Source organism: Vespula pensylvanica, chromosome 16 (assembly GCF_014466175.1).
Source record: "Vespula pensylvanica isolate Volc-1 chromosome 16, ASM1446617v1, whole genome shotgun sequence".
NCBI classification, from domain to species: Eukaryota; Metazoa; Arthropoda; class Insecta; order Hymenoptera; family Vespidae; genus Vespula; species Vespula pensylvanica.
Genome location: NC_057700.1, coordinates 3,969,580 through 3,992,079, shown reverse-complemented (window position 1 = coordinate 3,992,079; position 22,500 = coordinate 3,969,580). Strand labels below are relative to the sequence as shown.

At 30.2% G+C, this 22,500-nt stretch overlaps 1 protein-coding gene across 2 annotated transcripts in view; it reads left to right on the top strand.

The window, feature by feature from the left end:
- Window positions 1–22,500, top strand: part of LOC122634855 (MAP/microtubule affinity-regulating kinase 3-like) — a 352,311-nt gene that overhangs the window by 284,933 nt on the left and 44,878 nt on the right. For both annotated transcript variants that reach the window (XM_043824214.1, XM_043824215.1), the window contains exons 2-3: window positions 1,535–1,663; window positions 9,881–10,047. In XM_043824214.1, coding sequence (XP_043680149.1) covers window positions 1,535–1,663; window positions 9,881–10,047 — 296 coding nt within the window. The remainder of the gene's footprint in view (window positions 1–1,534; window positions 1,664–9,880; window positions 10,048–22,500) is intronic.

The following is a 22,500-nucleotide window of genomic DNA, read 5'->3' as shown; positions in this document are numbered from 1 at the left end:
ATTAACTTCGTCGATAGTTTCCTGAAAGTTTCGATCGTGCATAATCGAGTTAATTCGTTAACGATCGGCTATTATTCTCCGTGCGGTTAGATATTTCGTTTCTATGGGATTAGTGCGATCAATTTGGAAATTTTCAAAGTATATGTTTGTCTTGTTTTATCGACAGTTATTATATACAAATATAATGAGCGTGTGTAGATTCCAAGTAATTATTTACTACACGTTTTTAAAAAAGAATATATATATATATATGTGTGTGCGTGCGTGCGTGTATGTATGTTAATTAAAAATTACTACATCATGAATTAATATTGATATTTATATTCAATTAATTATATTAAAAAAAAAAAAAAAAAAAAACATACAATATTACAATAAATTTCTAATCGTATTTGTAATTGATAAATTATCATTGCGATATAATAAGAATATAAATGAGAGAGAGATAGATAGATAAATAGATAGATTAATTGATAAGATAGACAAATAAATGGATAGATAGATACAGAGAGATAGAGAAAAAGAAAGATAGAGAATAAATTAAAATCCCCATTAAAACTGATAATCCATCTCATGCTCAATAAATACTCGCATTTACGAGAAATTCGATAGAAACTTGCAAAAGCTCTTTGCTTCTATAACTCCGTCTCTATATCTCACAGTCTGTCTCGAATAGCTCGAAGGTACCCAGGCACAGGCTTAATTTGCATTCCGGCGCGCGCATAATCCCAAACCGTCCAATATAATCCATCGTTACGCTTTCCTCCCTTAGCGTGAAACCGATGGAGCGTTGAGAGAGAAGATACGAAAGGATATATATATATAATATATATAGATACATAGATACATAGATATACAGACAGATAGATAGGTAGAGAAAGAGAGAGAGAGAGAGAGAGAGAGAGAGAGAGGTGACGAGCCACAAAGTCCATCGTTTCGATCGCTTTACCTAGCACGAATTACCGCCTCAAGCCCTTAACGTGGATCAAAGGGATGAGAGACTTGGCAGCTTCCTTTTTCCTTCCCTTTCTCTCTCTTTCTATATATATATATATATATATATATATATATATATATATATATATATCTTTCTCTCTCTTTCGTATTGAAACTCGTCTTAACATATACGAATCCCAAGGTATTCGCTTTATCGCGTTTAGAAAGTGGCCCGATGTGCCTTTCATAAAGGTATATAGAAGATGTGTTTGATACTCTCTGCTAGCAATTCAAGGAGAAACATATACCTAGAGATAGAGATACAGATAATAGAAAAGCGATTGATCTCTGAAAAACCCCTTAGGATATACATACAATATACGTTTTATTGGATTTTCCTATTTTCCAAAAGAAATATATCGTCGATACGTTTTTATTCCGCGTTTAAATATACGATTCTGAGGTGGAGAGGGGCTGAGGGTGATCGTTCGTTCTTCTAATAAGTCAATACGTAAATGGAATAATAAATGTCGCTGGTATGATTGAATTTAATTTTGAACGACATTAAGTGTTTTATTTTCTTTTTCACTTTTGACAGGTGGCAGTGAAGATAATCGATACCCAACATGGTCGGCAAGATTACGTAATGAAGAATTTAACTCGGGAGGCTAAGCTATTATCGATGTTGCAACATCCGAGCATCGTTAGACTCTACGAAACGATTCAGGTGATTAGGTATTTATTAAAGAGAAAAATAAAAAAAAAATTTCTTTTCTTTTTCTATGACAAATTAACCCGTTTACGGCGTTATTGTAGTTAAATGTACAATGATATAGACGTAGATCATGGGGGTCACAACTCGTAAAACGCGTTGCAAAACTTTCAAGACCTTTTTTCTATCTCTCTCCAATCTTTTTCACCCTCATTCTTCTCTCTCTCTCTCTCTCTCTCTCTCTCTCTCTCTCTCTCTCTTTCTATTTCTTTCTATCTCTTTCTATCTCGTCAGAATTCTATGACAAATCGGTAGCCTCCTAAAATTTCGCCAGCCGCGGAGCCAGTTAACGCCACCCAAGAGGGATGATCCATCTTTCTGGCTTTAATTAAACGTGCCATTTAACTGAATTTATAAACCTCTCGGGGGTTTAAAGGGAGAATTCAAAATGGGAAAATACAGGCAAGCACGCACGTACACGTACACGCACACGCACACACACGCACACACACACACATAGGCACGCATACTTTTCGTTGTCGCAAGCAAAAGCCGATCTTGATATTTATTTGTTAATTACAATAGAAAAAATAAACGTAATGGATAATACGAACAATTTGTTTTTGTTCCCTTTCCTTCCTTCTCTCTCTTTTTCTTTTCATACCATCACTACGAAATGATAAAATCATTTCGTTCGAATGTCACACAATTGAATGATCGAATCAATCGATCACTCTTTAAATTTGTTAAATTATTATACATTGACAACGAATAATCGTCTCGTATTAAATCTTCTTTTTCCTCTTTATCTTCATCTTTAGGGACGCGTTAAAATGTCGTGCTCAGTTACTAGCTCAAAATGTAATATACGTAAATGCGTATACGCATATATATATATGTATGTAATAACTATTTATGTACGTAGTAGTATGTATATAATCCGCCCGCGTACCTGTAAATCGAGTTACTTTGACGCGAGCGTACGCGCTCGCGCGCACGTTCGCGTTAATTAAGTCACCATCCGCTTCCTGCTTCTCTTCTTCGTCGTTTAAATAGAGTAATGATATTCGAGAGGGCCGACGTGCGACGGTAATTACGATCGAGAACCTGTTTTCTAACTACCGTTTAAAACACTCCACACATATCACTTCTCACACATAGCTTTTCGACGTTTTCTTTTCTTTTCTTTTTTTTTTTCTTCCTTTTTTTACTCTTTTTTCTTTCTCTCTTTTAACACATCGCCAGGTCGATCATGATAACTCTTGCAAATCTCTTTCTCTCTTTCTATTCTTTTTCTTTTCCTTTTTTTTTTATTTTCTTTTTTTTTTTTATATAAGATTATTTACCATCTTAGAATCTAATGGTATTGTATGTTTTAACACCGAATTACGAGTTTATATTGGAGAAAATTAATGTGATGATATTAGTTAGGATTAAAATGGACGAATTAATCGATTTTTTGAACTTCGTAGTTACTGTACAGTCGTGTATAGTATATTTGTATTTTTCTTTCTTTCTTTTTTTCTTTCTGACAAAATATTAATTGTTCGTTCGTCGATCGCGAATAAAAAGAAAGAAATATGTATGTGCGTTATGCAAAATTTACGCTTGGTATAATATATTTATATTATTCCTATTCTATAATATTCTGTCAACATAAATATATATTTATTATTAGAGAATATCTTTACTTAAATTAAAAGATCGATCGGTATGTTATATGGACATACATACGTAAATATACGTCCATGGAGATTGATACGTATAATAAATAAATGCTAATGCGTTTATGCTTGTAATAATAATAATGATAATGATGATAATGATAATAAAAGAAGATGATAATAATGATAATAATGATAATAAAGAATATATATATATCATAAACATATAATATGATATTTTTTAATTACAATAAACTATATCTTTAATAATAACGCGTATTAGCAAATAAATAAATATGACCGATATAAATTTATCAAGTATCATAATTAAATTATTATTCATTAACGAGTATACAACTCACTACAATCTCACGATCCCTACAATTAACCGATGAATCATACATTATAATAAATAATCGATAAATACAACGAATTATAAGAAAGCTTGAGAAATGATCGAAGAACCTTTACTTCCAAATGATTTCTCTTAAAGAAAAAAAGAGCAAAAAAAAAAAAGAAGAAAAGAAAAGAAAAGAGAGAAAAAAAAGAAAATGAGAAAAGAAAAATATTTATATCCATTGGAGGATCCTGATAAACTTGAACAATTTTACACGAAGGACGACACGAAATGAACGTTGAAATGGGTGTGGCCGTACGTTGGGTACTGCATTTTTGTACATTTTTGTACAGGAGTTGAATTCGTAAAGGAGAAAAAGAGAAAGAAAAAGAGTTAGAGTAAGAGAAGGGGAAATAGGAGGGGAAATTTAGAAACAGGCCTTTTTATCGCGAACTCAGAGGGCGAAAGACCGTGAGCGGTGTTCGTTATCCATGGGCGCTGCCATGGCTGTCGCAAACCGGGCTTGCAATTCGTTCGTTCCTTTAGTATAAGGGCTAAGCGCATTGTTTGACCGCGCTGCAGCGAACCTCGCGGAAATTACCTCCGTAATTAAAAGAATATTCCAACCCCTTGCTCGTTGCGGGTGCAAAGGGTGCCAAGTCTCCTTTTCTCTCTCTGTCTCTGTCTGTCTTTGTCTCTCTTTCTATTTTACATTATACATTCACTTACTCTCTCTTTTACACATACGTTCTCTATCTCTCCATCACTTACTAACACACACATATGTATATATATATATATATATATATATATATACATATACAGATCTGTTTCTATCTTTCTCTTTCTCTAATATACGCATGTACGTAATCTTTCCTTCTCTCTCTCTCTATCTTTCTCTCTATCTTTCTCTGTCTCTCTTACTCGTGAACTTCGATGGAAACCCTTTCGACGAGTAACAACCCCTACTCGTACTACCCTGGGAAGCTACATCTGCTGCTACCCTGAAAGTCGAGGGTCCAATAGTGTGTGAGAGAGAGAGAGAGAGAGAGAGAGTAAGAGAGAGTGAGTGAGTGGAAGGAAAGAGTAAAGAGAAAAAAGCTGCCTCGTGAGCTCTTTCATTCGGAAGGGGTCAAAAGGTGAAGGAGGATGAGGTGAAAGAGTGAGTGAGTGAGAGAGAGAGAAAGAGAGAGAGAAAGAAAGAGAGAGAGAGAATAAGAGAAGAGAGGAGAAGGAAGGGGGATGAGAAAGATCGGGTGCAAAGCAGTAGAGATTAAAAAAGCAAGCGTACTACACACGCAGCATGGTTAATAACGACAGTGAAAATGCTTCTATGTTGGATCGGGCTTGTCAACCCGGAGTACAAATTCGAAGTGTCATTACCGGCCCATCTTTGCCTCATCTTACGGATGCCTGCTCGTACGAACTCCTCGTTCGTAACATGCATTTTTACAATGGACCTTTCTAATTAAGCTCACTGCATATCGTATATTTATGTATGTATGTCTGTGTGTGTTTTTTTTATATACATGCATGAATATATATATATATATATATATAATGTGTATGCATAAATTGAAGTCTTTGTATAGTTATTTTTCTTTTTTTCTTTTTTGTATTTCTTTTTCATTTCTTTTTCTTTTTTTGTATATTTACGTATACACGCTTTTACGTAGCTTTCTCTATATACGACACAAATGTTTCCTTTATCATACAATTAAAGAAATAATTAATAATGTGTATTCACAATAACATGTTGTTACTCTTTCCGGGAGAATTTTGTATAAATTATAAATTTATATGTTCATGCAATTTGTTATTGTTATTACAGTTATTATTATTGGTTTCTTTTTTATATTTATTTGTGACGTTACATATTTCAAAATAATAAATGTATTTTCATTGATTTATTTTTATTATAGCTTATAGTTCGCAGATTTTGAAATATCGAAATAATAACTGTTATCCTTTTGTAATTTTGTTTATATAAATTATTATCTTCGTATAATCTATGTTATTAGGTATTTGTAAGTTTTCATAGAAATTAATATGTTTATCTAATATATTTCAATACATACTTGTATACATTTGACAAATATAGAAATATTGATTATCACTGTTCACTTTCAATTCTATAATTTATTGTCTATTAAAATTTTCATGATATCACTTAATCCGTATTACATAAATATACTAAAATAAAGTTCGTCAACACGTTTGAAAAACAATTTCTTTTTTTTTTTTACGATATACATGCGTTTAGATTTCTCGTCAATAAGTCGTGAAATAATAATCAAAACATTGAAAAGATATTTTACAAGCGTCGTATAACTTTTACAATGCTTATACAGCGTTTGAAAAATTTCATTTCTCCTGGCTGTCCGTCGATCCTTTTTTTTTTTCTTTTCCAGAAAGGAAATAGATTACAGAGATAGAGATAAGAGATAGAGATAGAGACGGAGATAAAAAGAGATTAATGATCAACTTCCATAGAAAAATTCTCTTCAATGTTGGATTATTCGTCAAATGAAATTCCTGATGAATGCGAACGTCAATGTTATTCGCCGAGATAGGTAATTCAATATTCTGAGGGTAATATAACGCAAACTCGACAGGATTCTGGACAGGGAGGTCAGTTTCCGAAAATTAATTAGATCTCGTCGACGTTCTATGCCCTTAGGCGTGTATCGACGGAACGTAACACACGTTGAAATTGGAGAAAAACGAGGAAAACGAGAGGAAGGGAAGATCAAACGATTCGACGGGATATAACAAAAAAAAAAAAAAAAAAAAAAAAAGAAAAAAAAGAAAACGAAAGCAAAAGAAAAAAGAACAAAATAAATATGTGTGCGTGTATGTGGGTGTATCATACGTGTTACACGATAAAAAACAGAACGTTTGTATAACTTTTTTTTCCTTTTTTTTTTCTTCCTTCGCTATGCCAAATTGAATAAAATCTATAGTTCTCGATTTCATCTAAATAAATATCTATTTCATATTCACGTATCGTAATCTTTATTGCAAGAGTAAGCAAATCGTTCGGAGTTTTCTCTCTATGTCTCTGTGTCTTTTTTTCTTTCTTTTTTTTTTCTTTGATATTCATTTTTGAATCCTTCGCAGCATCTGTGACTGTATAAAGCACGCAAGGTATATATATATATATATATATATATATATATATATATATTCTCATCTTTTCTGGTGTCATATGTATCGATCAGCAACGATATCTCTCTATATTAAATGAATTAATAGAAAAAAAAGGAAAGGAGAAATGAAAGTATAAATAATATTTATATAAAGAAATAATACGATAAGTATGATAGAATCTCTATGATAAGGATCATAACAATGACAATAATAATGATGATGATGATGATGATGATAATTAGTACGAACTTAAATATACGTATCAATGATAATATAAATATTAAATATAATACATATAATATAATATATATATTATATTATATTATATATATATATTATATATTTATTTGTATTTTTATTATAACTAATTTTATATGATGAACATACGCACTAAATATCAAGTTTAATTTTAATTTAATGTAGTTAAAAAAAAGTTTTTAAATATTAATATCATACATCGATGATATTGATGAATATTATTATTGCTATCATTATTATTATCATTATTATTATTATTATTATTATTATTATGGAAAAGTCTTACTATTAGTCGTACAACGAACGACCCAATTTTCAATCGTATGACTTTATGCCGTTTACGATATTGTGAGTCGATTCATCAAACGAGATTGTCGAGTCTGTTTTATCCGAAAGAACGAGCACGACACAATCGATCATTCTGATAAAAGCTAGGGAAAAACAATAACGTGTGCCTTCTCGGCTCGAACAAGTTTTTGTTGTAAAGCGAAATCGAATATTTCAAAAATATTCACTGTTAAAAAAAAACCAGAAAGGAAAAAGGAGAGTAGAAAATACAAGGGAAAAATGATAAGACACTAAACGCATTACATTTTTCTACTTATCATTAGATCGTCAAAATTATCACATTTGAAGTTTTTTATAATTTCATGTTATATCTTTTTATTCGATAAGTACAACCAAACTTTTTGTTTTTTTTTTTTTTTTTTTTTTATGTTATCTTTATACAATTTTAAGGTTTCACATAATTTGTTAATGTATCGTTTATAATTGCAATCTATAACGATAATTTTTGTTAGATATAATTTAACAGATACGATATATGATGTTTTCTATAAAACCGATATAATTATTAAAATGATTTTAATAAAATAAAATACCTTATCTATAATAAATAAACAGATATCAAACGTCTTAAGATTAATTTGCTTTCTAATTAAAAAAGAAAACAATTAAATTGATTATAAAAAATACACAATATAGAACCACGTTATTAAGCATTAAGTAGATTATTGTCAATTATATAAACGTTAGTTATCGAATTATCTGATATTTTGTCGTAACACCTTTTTATTATTTTATTATTCCTTCCTCAATAATAAAAAAGGATATCTATACTGTAAAGCCAAAATCGGGATATAATCTTTGTGTATCAATTTTCTTTTCTTCTTTTTTTTTTTTTAAATCCTCTTTACCGATTAGATATGCTTCACTGTGATGTAACAAAAAAACAAAACAGAAAAATAAAGGGGTAAAAAAAAAAAAAGAAAAAAGAAAAAAAAAGTCGATCGATCAGACTTAAAATTGACAAATCTGAAATTTTTGAATATAAATAATTTGTCATGAAATTCCTTCAAACTGACGAATCGAAGATAATAAAGGACAGATATTGTTCATCTCTTTTAAAAAGTTATTCGATAATGACCGGTATACTTTGATAAAGGCACAATGACGCAAGGGTGTTTCATTCTCATCGGGATCGCGGCGGGTTTAATCGGATTATGTCGAAACCGTAAGATATATGACCCTCGTATACGATTCAATTTCTGTCCATAAATTTTATCCGCTCGATTTAAATGGCACGCACGCGAGTACGAGCTTCACTGAAGTACCCAGAATCCCGTAGGAGAAAATATCTCTCTCTCTCTATCTCTGGCTCTCTATATCTGTATCTATCTCTTTTTCTCTTTCTCTGCACATATGTGAAAGATGCGCCGTCTTTTCTCGGCTGAACGCCGAAAGAAAGAAAGAAAGAAAGAAAAAACGATAAAAAAGAACAAGAAAATATATATAAAAAAAAAAAGAAAATCCTTCTTCGAGAAACTTGCCAAAATAGAAGAATGTATGAAGTATATATTTGCCAAATGGTATAAGAGAACGCTCTCTGTACGGTAAAATTGACTTTCTAATGAGAAAGAGAGAGAGAGAGAGAGAGAGAGAGAGAGAGAGAGAGAGAGAGAGAGAGAGAGAGAGAGAGAGAGAGAGAGAGAGAGAGAGAGAGTATCGTAAGCCAACATTTCATTCCTCCCCAACATCCTCCTTATCACTTTTTATCGAATGTATCGAGAAAGTGGGCGGACTCTAGAATACGTATCTTCTTGATTATATTATACGTTCGAATGGATTGAAATGAACTATTCCTAAACTTTTTGTCATTGAAAACGAATGTAACGTTTGAAAGATATATTTATTTTAATCTAACAATACATATATATTCGTAATTCTATCTGAAATAATTCTATTTTACGATTCTTAATTCTTGATGTAAGAGAAAAGAAAAAGTACTTTTTCTATAAAAATTCTTAAATGAAAATCACAATCTTATAAAAAGTAAACATATATTATTTTTCTGTTTCACGATCGGATGAACAAAACGTATCTCTGTGTACATTACTATCGAAAATTAAATATTGAAAATTAAAAGAAGAAAGAATTAATCCGTATTATTATTTACATTCGAGTGATAACGAAAAAGATAATCGCACGTTGTTTATGTATTTTCTATAGCAGAAAAAAAAAATATATATATATAAATATATACATAAAGAGAAAGAAATAATTGTAATAAAAAGATCCTCGTTAAAAATAATTACGAGTAGTTAAAATTCGTACGTTTTTTTTTCGAACGATTATATTTAACAAAAAAATTAACAAATAAATAAGCGAACGAACGAACGAACGAACGAACGAACGAACGAACGAACGAAAAAAAAAAAAAGAAAAGAATTTTGATATCATTCTTAGTACCGTTCCAAACACGTCGCAAAGCGAGATCGTCATGGAGCGTCAACGCCATAGTTAATTTGTGTAACATGTTCGCAGTACGGATCTGTATACTACCTCGTGATGGAACTTGCAACCGGTGGCGACCTGTGCACCCACATTAAGCAACAACCAAGCGGCATGCTCGATGAGATGACCGCCAAGCTCTACGCCAGACAGCTGGTCGGTGCGTTGAAACACATGCACTCCAGGGGAATCGTTCATCGGTGAGTCGGCAAAGAGAATTATTTATCTTCTAGCAACGTTATATCTACGTTATATGTATTCGTATATCTATATGTATATATATATATATATGTGTATATATGTATATGTATATGTATATGTATATGTATATTCCCATCCTCGAATCATAATCCCGTTTTGATGTACCACCGTTAGTCCTCGTCTATCCTATTTCGAGTAACTGATCAAATATTTAATTCTTCGGTCTGACGCATCGTCTAGCCTTTTCCATGTACCTATATACGTGTATACGTGTATATGTGTGTGTGTGTGTGTGTGTGTGTGTGTGTGTGTGTGTGTGTGTGTATGTACGTATATATGTATCCATCATCGATCTATGTCGTCGTACTTTCATATATCATTCATATTAAAATATTTTTGAAACTAAAAGATTTTAACCTTTTCTTTTTTTGTTTTTTTCTTTTTCTTTATTAAATTATTAAACACTACAAACTAGGTATCGTGATTAAGAAGAAGAAATTTTATATGTATGAATGTATGTAATCATTCATTCGTATCGTTAGTTTAATCAATGAATTTATCGGAAAGTTTCTCTTATATTTTCATATTAGATGATTATCGAAGAATTTTTCATAGAGAAATCTTAGGAATAGTTAAAAGTAAATAATGATAATAATAATAATATAATATTATGAGATAACTAATAAAATTTTATATATTATTATTTAGTTATATAGATAACTAATAAAAATAATTATAAAAATAAATAATAATAAAAAGAGAATTATGAAAGATTGTAATAAGCGTATATAGTAAAAATAATTATAAATAAATAAATGTAAAATAATAATAATAATAATAATAATAAAAAATTATATAAAAAAATGTAAAGAAATATATCATAATATAAGAAAATATTAAAAGAATAATTAAAATTTCAATAAAGATATAATAACGATAATTATAAAATTAAATAATAACGATAACAATAACAACAACAACAACAACAACAACAACAACAACAACAACAACAACAACAACAACAACAACAACAACAACAACAACAACAACAATAATAATAATAATATAAAGTGATAAGAGACAGTATAAAGTAATATGTTGAGTTTGGAAATTCAAGAAGAGAGGTAATGTAGTTGACTGTTTATGTACACGTGGGATGATTACCCACGCAGTGTCAAACACCCAGACGAAGGTGTAAACTATGTGCGAGTATAAAAGATGCAATGTGAGTTTCGTATCTCTCGTATACATTTTCAAAACCAACTACATTTTAACGACCATTAATTACGGTACGTGATGCTCTGAGAAAACAGTTTATTACTCTCATCGTCTCTCTGAGAAGTAGCATATTCGTTTCCATGAATATAGTTAGTTCTAGTGACACGTAGGAAACGTATGTAATCGGTCATTACCATACTCTACCAACTACTATTTATGTATATTTGTATGTATGTATATATAGAAATATATATGTATGTATATACTTTACGAACAGCTGCCACTCGTCTTGATATCTTCTGTTTTATGATGATCTTTTTATTGAATATTATTAAATAATAAATGATTTAAATGAAAAGAGAGAAATTACTGTATCTTAAGTATCGAATTAAATCGATGATTAAATTTTTATTTATTTATTTATTTATTTATATTTTTGTATGATTTATTTCTTTTCCTTTTTTACGAGTATAAGAAAAAAAAAAAAAAAAAAAAAAAAGAACTGATCAAACTCGTGTTAATAAATTCAAATTATTTTATTAATCGTATTAATAATCGATCTAACGTCGCGATATATTATGCATGTTATATTTATTTGAAAAATAAATAATTATATACAAGTATATGTGAATCATGAAGAATATGTAAAGATTATTTATTCATATATGTATATTTTTTTTTTCACTTGAAATTGTTTACTAAGATTTTATTTTTAATAAATCTATTTATATGTTTATATATAATTTGAAAAATCGTTCATTCTATTATTTCATTAATTAATTATACACATATAATAATCGATACCATACCATCAAACGATTCTCGATCGTTTATAATTTCTGTCTGCTGCGTTAAAAAAAAAAAAAGATATACCGTATATGAATCACGTTTAAATATAATTTATTACAATGATCGTTCGACGAGATATTTTCTTCGAGTTTAAAAAAACAAAAAAATCCAAAAGAAAAAAGAGAGAGAGAGAGAGAGAGAGAGAGAGAACAGAAAAAAATAAAGAAAAAAAGTAAAAGAATCGACGAAAAAGATGGTAAGAGGAAATTTTTCAGGGGCGTTTATGAAACACACCGGTGAAGGGCTCCAAGTTGTTGCCTTTGGAGCGAACGATCCTGTAATAAAGGGAAACACGTGACGCCCGAACGAGGCCGAGAGTTGAACAACGTCGTCGTCGTTGCGCCGTTCAAAAGAGATTTGCGAATATAAAGCAGGCAACACACAATATGCGATACACCCGTCGGTAGTTTGCTTCCGCGTCAAAAGTGCAAACTCTCAATCTCGGATGATGGTGATAGATCGTCTCTCACGTTCAAACTTGGTGAGGGTTGTGTATCAGAGTTTAAGAAAAGAAAGAAAAAAAAAATTATCGGGAACTACGATCGAGGCTGCCACCCTCTTTCGATCTACCCATCATCCCTTATTGTACGTTTTTATTCGAAGGATTAAATCGTTTCTAAGAATTATTAAATGAAAATTATCCGGATGGAATGAATTTGTTTATTAATAATATTTATATGTATATTATTTGTAATCTATTATTACTAATAATTAATATTAATTATTATTATAATATACAAATTATATATATGTATATATTATATATATTATTAGCAAGATGTGGTCGATAATTTTATAATAAAAGTATTAATCTCGAATGTTAATTATTCGAATAATGTTATAAACGAATTATCATAAAATTTATTTAATAAGAATAATTTTGTTGATAATTATTAACGATTGTTAATTATTGATGATAATTTTTCTGTTATAAATCGTAACATCACAAAATTATGTCTTACCTAATATTGATAAAATATCACAACATTACTTAATATTACAAAATCGTGATATCTGTAAGGTCGCAAAGAATCTCTTAAAATATTTTACTCACTTTAATTCGTCTTCGAGTTAAAAAAATAATCTAGAACGAGTATTAACCACGATATTGATCATTTCGAACGTCGAATCTATAGAACGCCATATTGAAATTAGTTTTGTAAAAAGAAAAAAAAAAAAAAAAAAGAAAAAGGAAAACATGCAAATTGTTCAAAATACACGCCCGAAACCATCGAACTGTATGTTACTCGAAAAAAAAAAAAAGAAGAGAAGAGAAAAAAATGGGGCGTGTAAATTTTTCTCAAAAAAATAAAAAACTAAAAAAAATAAAAACAAAAAAAAAAAGAAAAAACGAAAAAACAGAAATACGGATTTAATGCATCGCTGAGGTAACGAAAAAAAGAAAAAATAAAAATAAAAGGAAAGAAAAGAAAAAAATATCTTTATGGTATAATATAAATATATAATATCATATACACACCCCCATCAAAGATAGCTTAATCTAATGATAACTATCATCCTCTTTAAGAATCGAATCGACTTTATATATCTTCTAGTATCTTCGCACTTTTTCGGGAATTACGAAACTCAAAAGAAACATTCTTGAGTCGTGAAATCGGATATCCTTCGTACGAAATAGAAACGTCCCATGGCTACCCTTCGATGAGTTTCCTCTATATCGCGAAGGACTCGCGTACGAGCTGATCCAGATTAGAAGGGACCTTTCGATATTTTCCTATTCCTCTACACGAGTATGGCTTTCAAAGAATATATATATATATATATTCTATCTCTTTCTCTCTTTTTTTCATCCTTTGTGGTAAGGACCAGTCAGTACCTCTTATGAGGATACGTAGCCAATATCCTGATCCTCGGTAGGCGGATAATTGATCCGTACTTTTCCCTCGTTCGGTTCAACTTCGTCGTTTTCACGTAGACCGACGATAATTCTCCTTCTCTTTCTCTTTCTCTCTCTACTTTTCTCTTTTCTTCTGTCTTTCTATTTCTTTTTATTTCTCTTCTTCTCTCTTTCTCTCTTTATTTCTCTCTAATTTTCTCTCTTTTTTTCTCTTTCTATTTCTTCCTATTTCTTTCTATTTCTCTTCTCTCTTTTTCTCTATTCCTCTGTAATTTTCTCTCTCCCTTTCTCTTTCTATTTCTCTATATTCCCTTCTTTCTCTCTCTCTCTCTCTCTCTCTCTTTCTCTATCTCTATCTATCTCATTCTTCTTCTCTTTTTCTTTACTTATAAATCTTTTTTTAAAAAACATATACGAACGACAGAAAAAAGAGAAAAAAAGAAAGGAAGAAAGAAAGAAAGAAAGAAAGAAAGGAAGGAAGGAAGGAAGGAAGGAAAGTGAAGAAGGGAAAAAGCTTTGTCCTTTGCTAGGCTTAGCCCTCTTCATCCTAAAGGACCGTACCGAATATCTTGAACCTTTCGTTTTAATTCCAACGAACGCCTCCGGTTTGCTCTTCCATTATTTGTCGGACAAAGCGAACGCTACTGCTCTTCGATGCCCAAGGGTATCGACTTCCGGCGAATCTCGAACGAACCGAGATTACAGTTTTCCGATATATGCTATTTCTCTCTCACTCTTTTTCACTCTCTTTCTCTCTTTCTTTCTCTCTCTCTCTCTCTCTCTCTCTCTTTCTTTTTTGCTTTCTTTCTTTCTTTCAGTTTCTTTGCGAATCCAACCAAGAGAAGTTTATCGGGTCTTTATGAACTACAAAAAGGAAGAAGGAGCTCTTTGGGAAAGTGGAAAAGTCGGAAGTTGGCCGAACAAATGTTATAACAGACGTAGTTTTACTTTCTGAGAAAAATGTTCACGACGATTCCTAGACTTTTACGTTTTCATTGTACTTTCGGGAAAGACGATATAAATCATGTTTTTTTTTTTTCTTCTTTGCCCCTTCTTTCTTCTTTTTTTGTCCCTTCATTTCTTCAGATAATTCTTGCGAAGTAGAATTTCATTTAATGTATATATATATATTATAATAATTACAATTAATATATATATATATGTTTCTATTGAATTTTTTTTTGTTTATAATTATTTTCCGACACGACTCTTCGTCAAGTCTTTGTTTTATAGTTGTTAATTAAAAAAAAAAAGAAAGTAAATTTCAACGTAATAAAACGGTTTTTAATTAATCAACGATAGTATCTCTTTCTTTTCTTTTTCTAATGCTTCATTTAACGACAAAGAAAAGATATGTATATATATATATATATATATATATATATATATCATTCAAATTTCTAGCTATCAATTAAAATATTTAAACAGAAGGAATAGAAAATTATTCAAATACAGTTTATATTATTGATTCAATATCAATATATGTATTATCTCTACACACACACACACACACACACACACAGTATTTTATAAAAGAAAATAATTTATAAAAAAAATATAAAATATCGAAGATACCACAAGCATGCTTGATAAAGATTTCAAAAAAGGAAACGAAAAGAAAGAATTTATATAAAATTCAAATGAAATTTATCACACACGTACACACATACTAACTACTCAAATTAATTAATTAAAATCTCTCTGCCATACTTAATTGCATAGAAAAAGAAGAATAGAGAAAAAGAAAGAAATAGAAAGAAGGAACATCGCAACTAAGAAGAATAACAATCAACACGAAAAGTTTCTACCGTTATGATTTAGGATAAGTCAGTCGTTTCAACATCTTTCAGTTAGGTTTGCTTCTAAGCATGGGAAAAAAGTGGTAGAAAAAAGGAAAAAAACAGAGAGAGGAGAGAAAGAGAGAGAGAGAGAGAGAGAAAGAGAAAGAAAGAGAGAAAAAAATTATAACATCGCAAAGTATCTATCTAGCTAGACGTTAATGGGTACGAGCACTCAGATTACTCACCAAAGTACAGTACTTACGCCTCTGTATATCCTTCCATGCCGTTATAAGTTAGCGCTCGCGTGCACTGAGCGCACACAGAACACACAGAAAGTGTACAGAGGGCACACAACACTACTTACTTCGGTCCAAACTGCTTCCTCCGCTAATCAGGTTTACGACTACTTAATTGACTCCGTAGAGACGAGCGCGCGCGTATCCAGCCATCGACCTTGACCCTATGGAATGTCCCTTATTTTCATTATCTTCTCACGATCCTAACTCGTTCGAAATCTTTTCATTTTGTTGAATTTGTCTACATCGAATTTGTTAGATTAATTAATATCGTATCTTACGATCAATGGGTCGTTCGATTTGAAGAGAATAAATAATAAATGTAGAGAAGAAAAAGAAAGAAAAGTGAAGAATAAGGTATGAGATGTTGAGATAATAAAAGTAGGTTTGAAAGTAATGAAGTGAGGATTAGGTGAAATTAATATGGTTTAGTTAAAATAAGGTTTAAGTAAACGTTTGTTTGATATTTAAAGATAATTGAATATATATATATATATATATATATATATATATATATAATGTTTAAATAAATGTTAGTTTGATATATAAAGATAATTGAATATATATTATATATATTATATATATAATTATAGTTAAAATTTATAATATATAATTTATAATTTATACCTCTTAATTAGAAGATTTTCGATCATCCCGTTACGACGTTCACTCTATTATGACGTAAACGTTACTGATATGAGTCAATCTCCTTTAGTCAAATGATAAACTAATGAAAACAAAATAAAAATGAACAAGGCATCAGAAGAAATGAAAACAAAATAGAGGTTCACATTGCCGTATAATAACCAAAGATAAACATTTGATTGAAATATTTTCCCGGTCGTTCCTTCAAAAGAATCATAACAAGGATTTAGATAATATAGTTTGAATAATATGAAATTAATTTAGTGATAGTTAACATTTGGATGTCGGACGTCGTACTAGCAGATACTAATATCGAAATCTTTCTTAAATAATAATTAGTACAGTAAAAAGTAGAGAAATATCACTTTTCTTGTACGTAAAGTTTGACTTAAATAAAATATTAAACAAGAGTATCTAAATATTTTTATAATACTTGAAGTTGTATATTCGCATATCTTTTTGGTAAATATTTTTTTGGAATTAATTAAATAAAAGAAAACTAGAGCATATAAGGAGTAAACTTTATTTGCATCGAAATACTAAAACTTTTTCTTAAAACATTATAAAAGTAATTACAATCGATGGTCAATTAATTCTTTATTGAAAATTCCAATGGCGCTGTGCAACAAGAAGAAAATAAAAAATAAACAAAAAGAAACTTATTACTCCGCGATAAAATTAATTATGCTTTGTATGATTTTATCGTTGATTAAACACCGATTTCGAACTTACGTTCTATCATTTGTTCGAAACAATTTTTTCTTTTTTGGAAATTTTCTAACTTTAAACTAACTATTAAATACTGGAACAGTCACTTTATATACTCAACTTTTCGAAACACCAAATGTATTAATATAAAATACTAAATATAAAACGATGATATTAATTTAACTAAATTTCGATAGAATTTCTTTTTTTCTTTTTCCCTTACGATCAACAAATGATAAAAGATCGTACAACTTGTAATATAAATTATTCTTATTGTTTCGTTGTTAATTCATAAATTCAAGATACTACGATCTTTCGTATAAAAATGATTCATAAAATCGATATATATATATATATATATATATATGAAATGAGATAGTTAACTCATATAACAGTGAATAGAATTATCTTAAAAATTCTTTCGAAAGGAATTTTTCAGAGAAGATGATAATAAGAGATAAAGTCGGAAACTTAGATCTTCATAGTCTTCCTGTTACTTAGATTGCTTCGAAATTTTCATGACTCATTACCTTACAGAGAATTCTCGTTTCTTGTTCGCAAGAATATTACGGACGTACTTACTTACTCGAAGTGTATTTTAACGAAGCACAACCAACCTGTGACCACGAGTGTGAGAATAACTGTCAACGTTTCTTTCGTATTTCTTGCCTTTAATGGGGGAGTGAAACTTCTTGGTAAATAGTAGCAAGTATAAAGTTCTTTTTTCTCTCTTTTTTCCTTTCTTTTCTTTTTTTTATTTTTATATTCCTTCCCATCTGAAGATATCTTGCTGTTTTAAAAAAGTCTCTAACTTTTATGAACTGATCCTGACTAACAAGAGGAGAAACTTTAATTCTTGGAAAGAACGTAGATCGAGTCGTCAAAATTATTACAGAGCATGACAGAGATATTGCTGGATTTATATGTGTGTGTGTGTGTGTGTACAGTTTGATTTGAACATAGTTGAATAGAGAGTTAAATAATATGTATATATATATATTTTTTTTTTATAAAATATAATCTATATCCTCAGACTTTAAGTTCGCTAACAAATTAATATCCTCTAACACGTTAAAATTAATACTAATAAAATTCTAATTGATCCTTAAAATTTACTATGCATAACTATACATAAGATATCATTCGTTCTATACAATGTTTTTAATATCACATAAAAATTCGAAGAATTAATTTTTTTTCTTGTTTTTTTCTTCTTTCAATTTCTATTTGAATTAATTTCTATTTGAATTCTAAAATATATACATGCATATACATTTCTTTTTATAAAATATAATCTATATTCTCAGAGACCTTTAAAAATCGTTCGTTAACACATTAACATCTTCAAACGCGTTAAAATTAATACTAATAAAATTCTAAGTGATATCAAAAACTTACCACGTATACTTATACATAAGATATCATGCATTCCATAAAATATTTTTAACACTACGTAAGCGTTTAAAAAATTAATCCTTTCTTCTTTCTTTTTCTAATTCCTTTTAAATACATTTGTTATACATTTCTTAAACATTTACACCGTATATATTTCAGAATTATACACGTATAATAACGTTTAATAAATTTAATATCATAAGTAAACGTCGATCGAAATAAATGCACGTAGGTTCGCAGGTGTAAACGATTTTAAAAAGAATATGAAGGGTCTTACGTTTCCTTTTAAGGTGATCCAGGTGTACGTAGAAAACTTTTTCGAGAAGTATGATTTGGACAATGAGAGAAAGAGAGAGAGAGAGAAAGAGAAAGAGAGAAAGAAAGAGAGAAAACGATATTTTCTCGTTTCCCTTGGCGGTACTTGACAGTAGCAAGATATAGGGATAGGGAGATGAACTCGATTGTTTCTCCACCTATAAAAGGAGCCAAACACGGTCTCTTTTCGAGAATAGAGACGTTCTCTCTCTTTCTATCTCTCTATCTTTCTCTCTCTCTCTTTCTCTTTCTCTTTCTCTTTCTCTTTCTTTCTCTCTTTCTCTCGTGACCTTGAGTTTACCCTCTTCGTTCAGTAGGAGGGCGCCATTACTGCACGGAAATTACCTCGAAATTAATTTAAACTTTCATAACGAGTAAACTGGCCTCCGAGACGGAGAAAGATAGATAGATAGAGAGAATCAGAGAGAGAGAGAGAGAGAGAGAGAGAGAGAGAGAGAGAGAGAAAGAGATATAACTACTACTGAGATCATCTCGACAGGGACTAGCAGAAAATCGGGCTAACTCTTAACAGTCATCCTCAAAGCTTCCTCGTGAAATATTAATTAGCGAGAAGAGGGAACGTTAGGATGAGGATCTTCTTATCGTAACGCGTTTTCCCGGTTTTTCCGCGGGAAACTACTTGATCGATAGGATGAAAGTTGGAGAGAGAGAGAGAGAGAGAGAGAGAGAGAGAGGGAATGAGTGATATAAATGATATATCAAAATAATAATTTTCTTTCTATAGAAATAAGTAATCTTTAGAATATATAAAGATAAAATTATATGTAGATATATGTATTTATATATACTTGATCAAACAAATTTATAATATATGAATATTATAGAACGAATAATAAGAAAAAGAAACAAAGAAAGAGAAAGAAAGAGAAAAAAGGAAGAGAAATGATTTGTCAGAATTATTAGCTTTATACAAATTCAAAGATAATCATGAAGAGATATGAAGAAGAAAATAAATAATATGTACTTAAATAATAAGCTAATGAACTTAATAAAATAAATAAATAAAAAATTAATTTTTAAATTAATTAAAAATATAAAATAAGTAAAAAGTAATAAAATAATAATACAATAAAATAACTAATAAAATAAATAAATAAACATAAGTAATAAACAAATATATATATATATATATACATATGTGATAAAAAATAAATTATGAAATAAATATCAAGAAGAAAGAAAAATAGAAACAGAAAGAGAGAGAAAGAGAAAGAGACAGATGGAAAGAGACAGAAAGATATCTTTTTTCTCTCTTTCTTTTTAACCAAGTTTTTCTTTTCTCCCTTCTTTCCTACAGTACCGGATGGTCGCGATGTTCGACGTGGTAGAGTAATTTGAGGGGAACCTAATCAAGATCCACTCGATAGGGTAGGTATAGTTCTCTGATCTACGGATAAATGCATCGCTTACTAAGCCCTGCTAAATCACTAGCTGTTAATCGTCGACAGCCCGTATCGTTCCTTCTCTCTCTCTCTCTCTCTCTCTTTCTCTTTCTGTTTTTCTTTTTCTCTCTCTCTAATAACTATTTTCCCCTGCAATTATTTTTACGCGGGTAGCTTTTACAATCGCAATCGTCCGGTAAAATGCATCGACTTTAATCGTCCACTTCCGTTTTGATATCGTCTATCCTTTCACACGTTAATACGACTACTAACGTTCTTTCTAATGAGCGTTTATAAGTGTCGTATATATCGCGTACACGTAAACAAGAAAATTATTCTTCTTATATTGACAAAATAAAAAAGAAAAAAAAAAAAGGATAAGAAAAGTGGAACAAAAGATTCTCTTTTTCATTTTTTAAATCCTTCGATACACTTTATTTAAGCTAATTGCAAAATTTACGAATTATTTTGGCGGATTATGTGTGTAGTTATTTATTTATTTATTTATTTATTTATTTATTTATTTATTTATTTATTTATTTACTTACTTATATCGATTAAAGATATTCGTAATTAATATTACATGTAACGATACTTTAGTCTTCTAATCAGTATTTAGCAGTCTCGTTAATCGTATTAGAAAATAGTGAATTATTTAATAAATAAAAAATAACAAATTAGTCTTAGTTAAATATAAAGAAGAATTTTCTCGAGAGACTTTTCTTTTCGAACGATAACAAAAATTTATTTGACGAATTCCGTGTACAGTTATTTATTTCTTATATATTAGTATCTTATTATATTTCTTATACTAATGATTTATTGATCTTCTAATGAACATCATCGCGTGCATAAATAATACAATTATCCTTCTCGTTAGATTAACGAAAAGAAAAAAAGAGAAAAAAGAAAAAAATCTTTCGATAAACATTACTTAAGCAATTACAAAATTATTCACGAATTATCTCACTTACTCTTACTATAATAATTTATATCTCACATATCGATTAAGTATAATATCCTTAATCAATACTAATCTAAACGATAAATCAATCTTCTAATGAACACTTACATCTCATCCATCCACAATATCGCTTTAGCAAATAATCCTATTTATCAACTTCTTCTTTGATTAACAAGAAATGAGAAGGTAAAAAAGAAAAAAAAAGAAAATAATGAAAGAAGAACGAAAAAGAAAAAATTGAAAAAATAAAAAAGAAAATGCTTCTCTATTTTATTGGAGCGATCGCAATGATGTAGTTTATTAGAGCGAAATCAATCGTTGATATATTTCTTAAAACAATTAAGGTTATCCTTAACTCGAAAGGTTCGAAGTAAAGAAAAGGAGAAAAGGGTGAGAAAGTAGAGGGAGGAGTCGAGAAAACGGTCGAGCAATTCGGTTCGAAATCACGCTTCTTGCCATGCTATTGAGAAAGAGAAAGAAAGAAAGAGAAAGAAAGAGAAAAAAAGACAGATAGATAGAGAGAGAGAGAGAGAGAGAGAGAGAGAGAGAGAGAGAGAGAGAGAGAGAGAGTGAGAGAGAAAGAAAGAGGATGAGAAGATCGAAAACACGGATGGGATTGCGGGGGCGTAACATGAAATAGAGAGAGATAGAGAGAGAGAGAGAGAGAGAGAGAGAGAGAGAGAGAGAGAGAGAAAGTCGAAATCGATAAGCATGCGAAGGCAGACTCAGAAGAAAAACGAAAGGTGCGATGGCTCCCGATTCGATGCGCTTGCCTCGTCTTTCGTTCGATCGGCCAGAGTAGATTAATTTCTTCGAGACGCGACGCCTTCGAAAACTCCTCCACGATTGGAGAACTCACTTCGAAAATGTTTTTCCTCCTTTCGATCTCTGTCTCTCTCTTCCTCTTTCTTTCTTTCCCTCTCTTTTTAACGATCTATAATACCTAAGTGTGAGAGGGATGGAAATCGAATTCGATCGTATATCTAATGTTTGTTTTCTTCTTCTCTGGTTTTTTTTTTT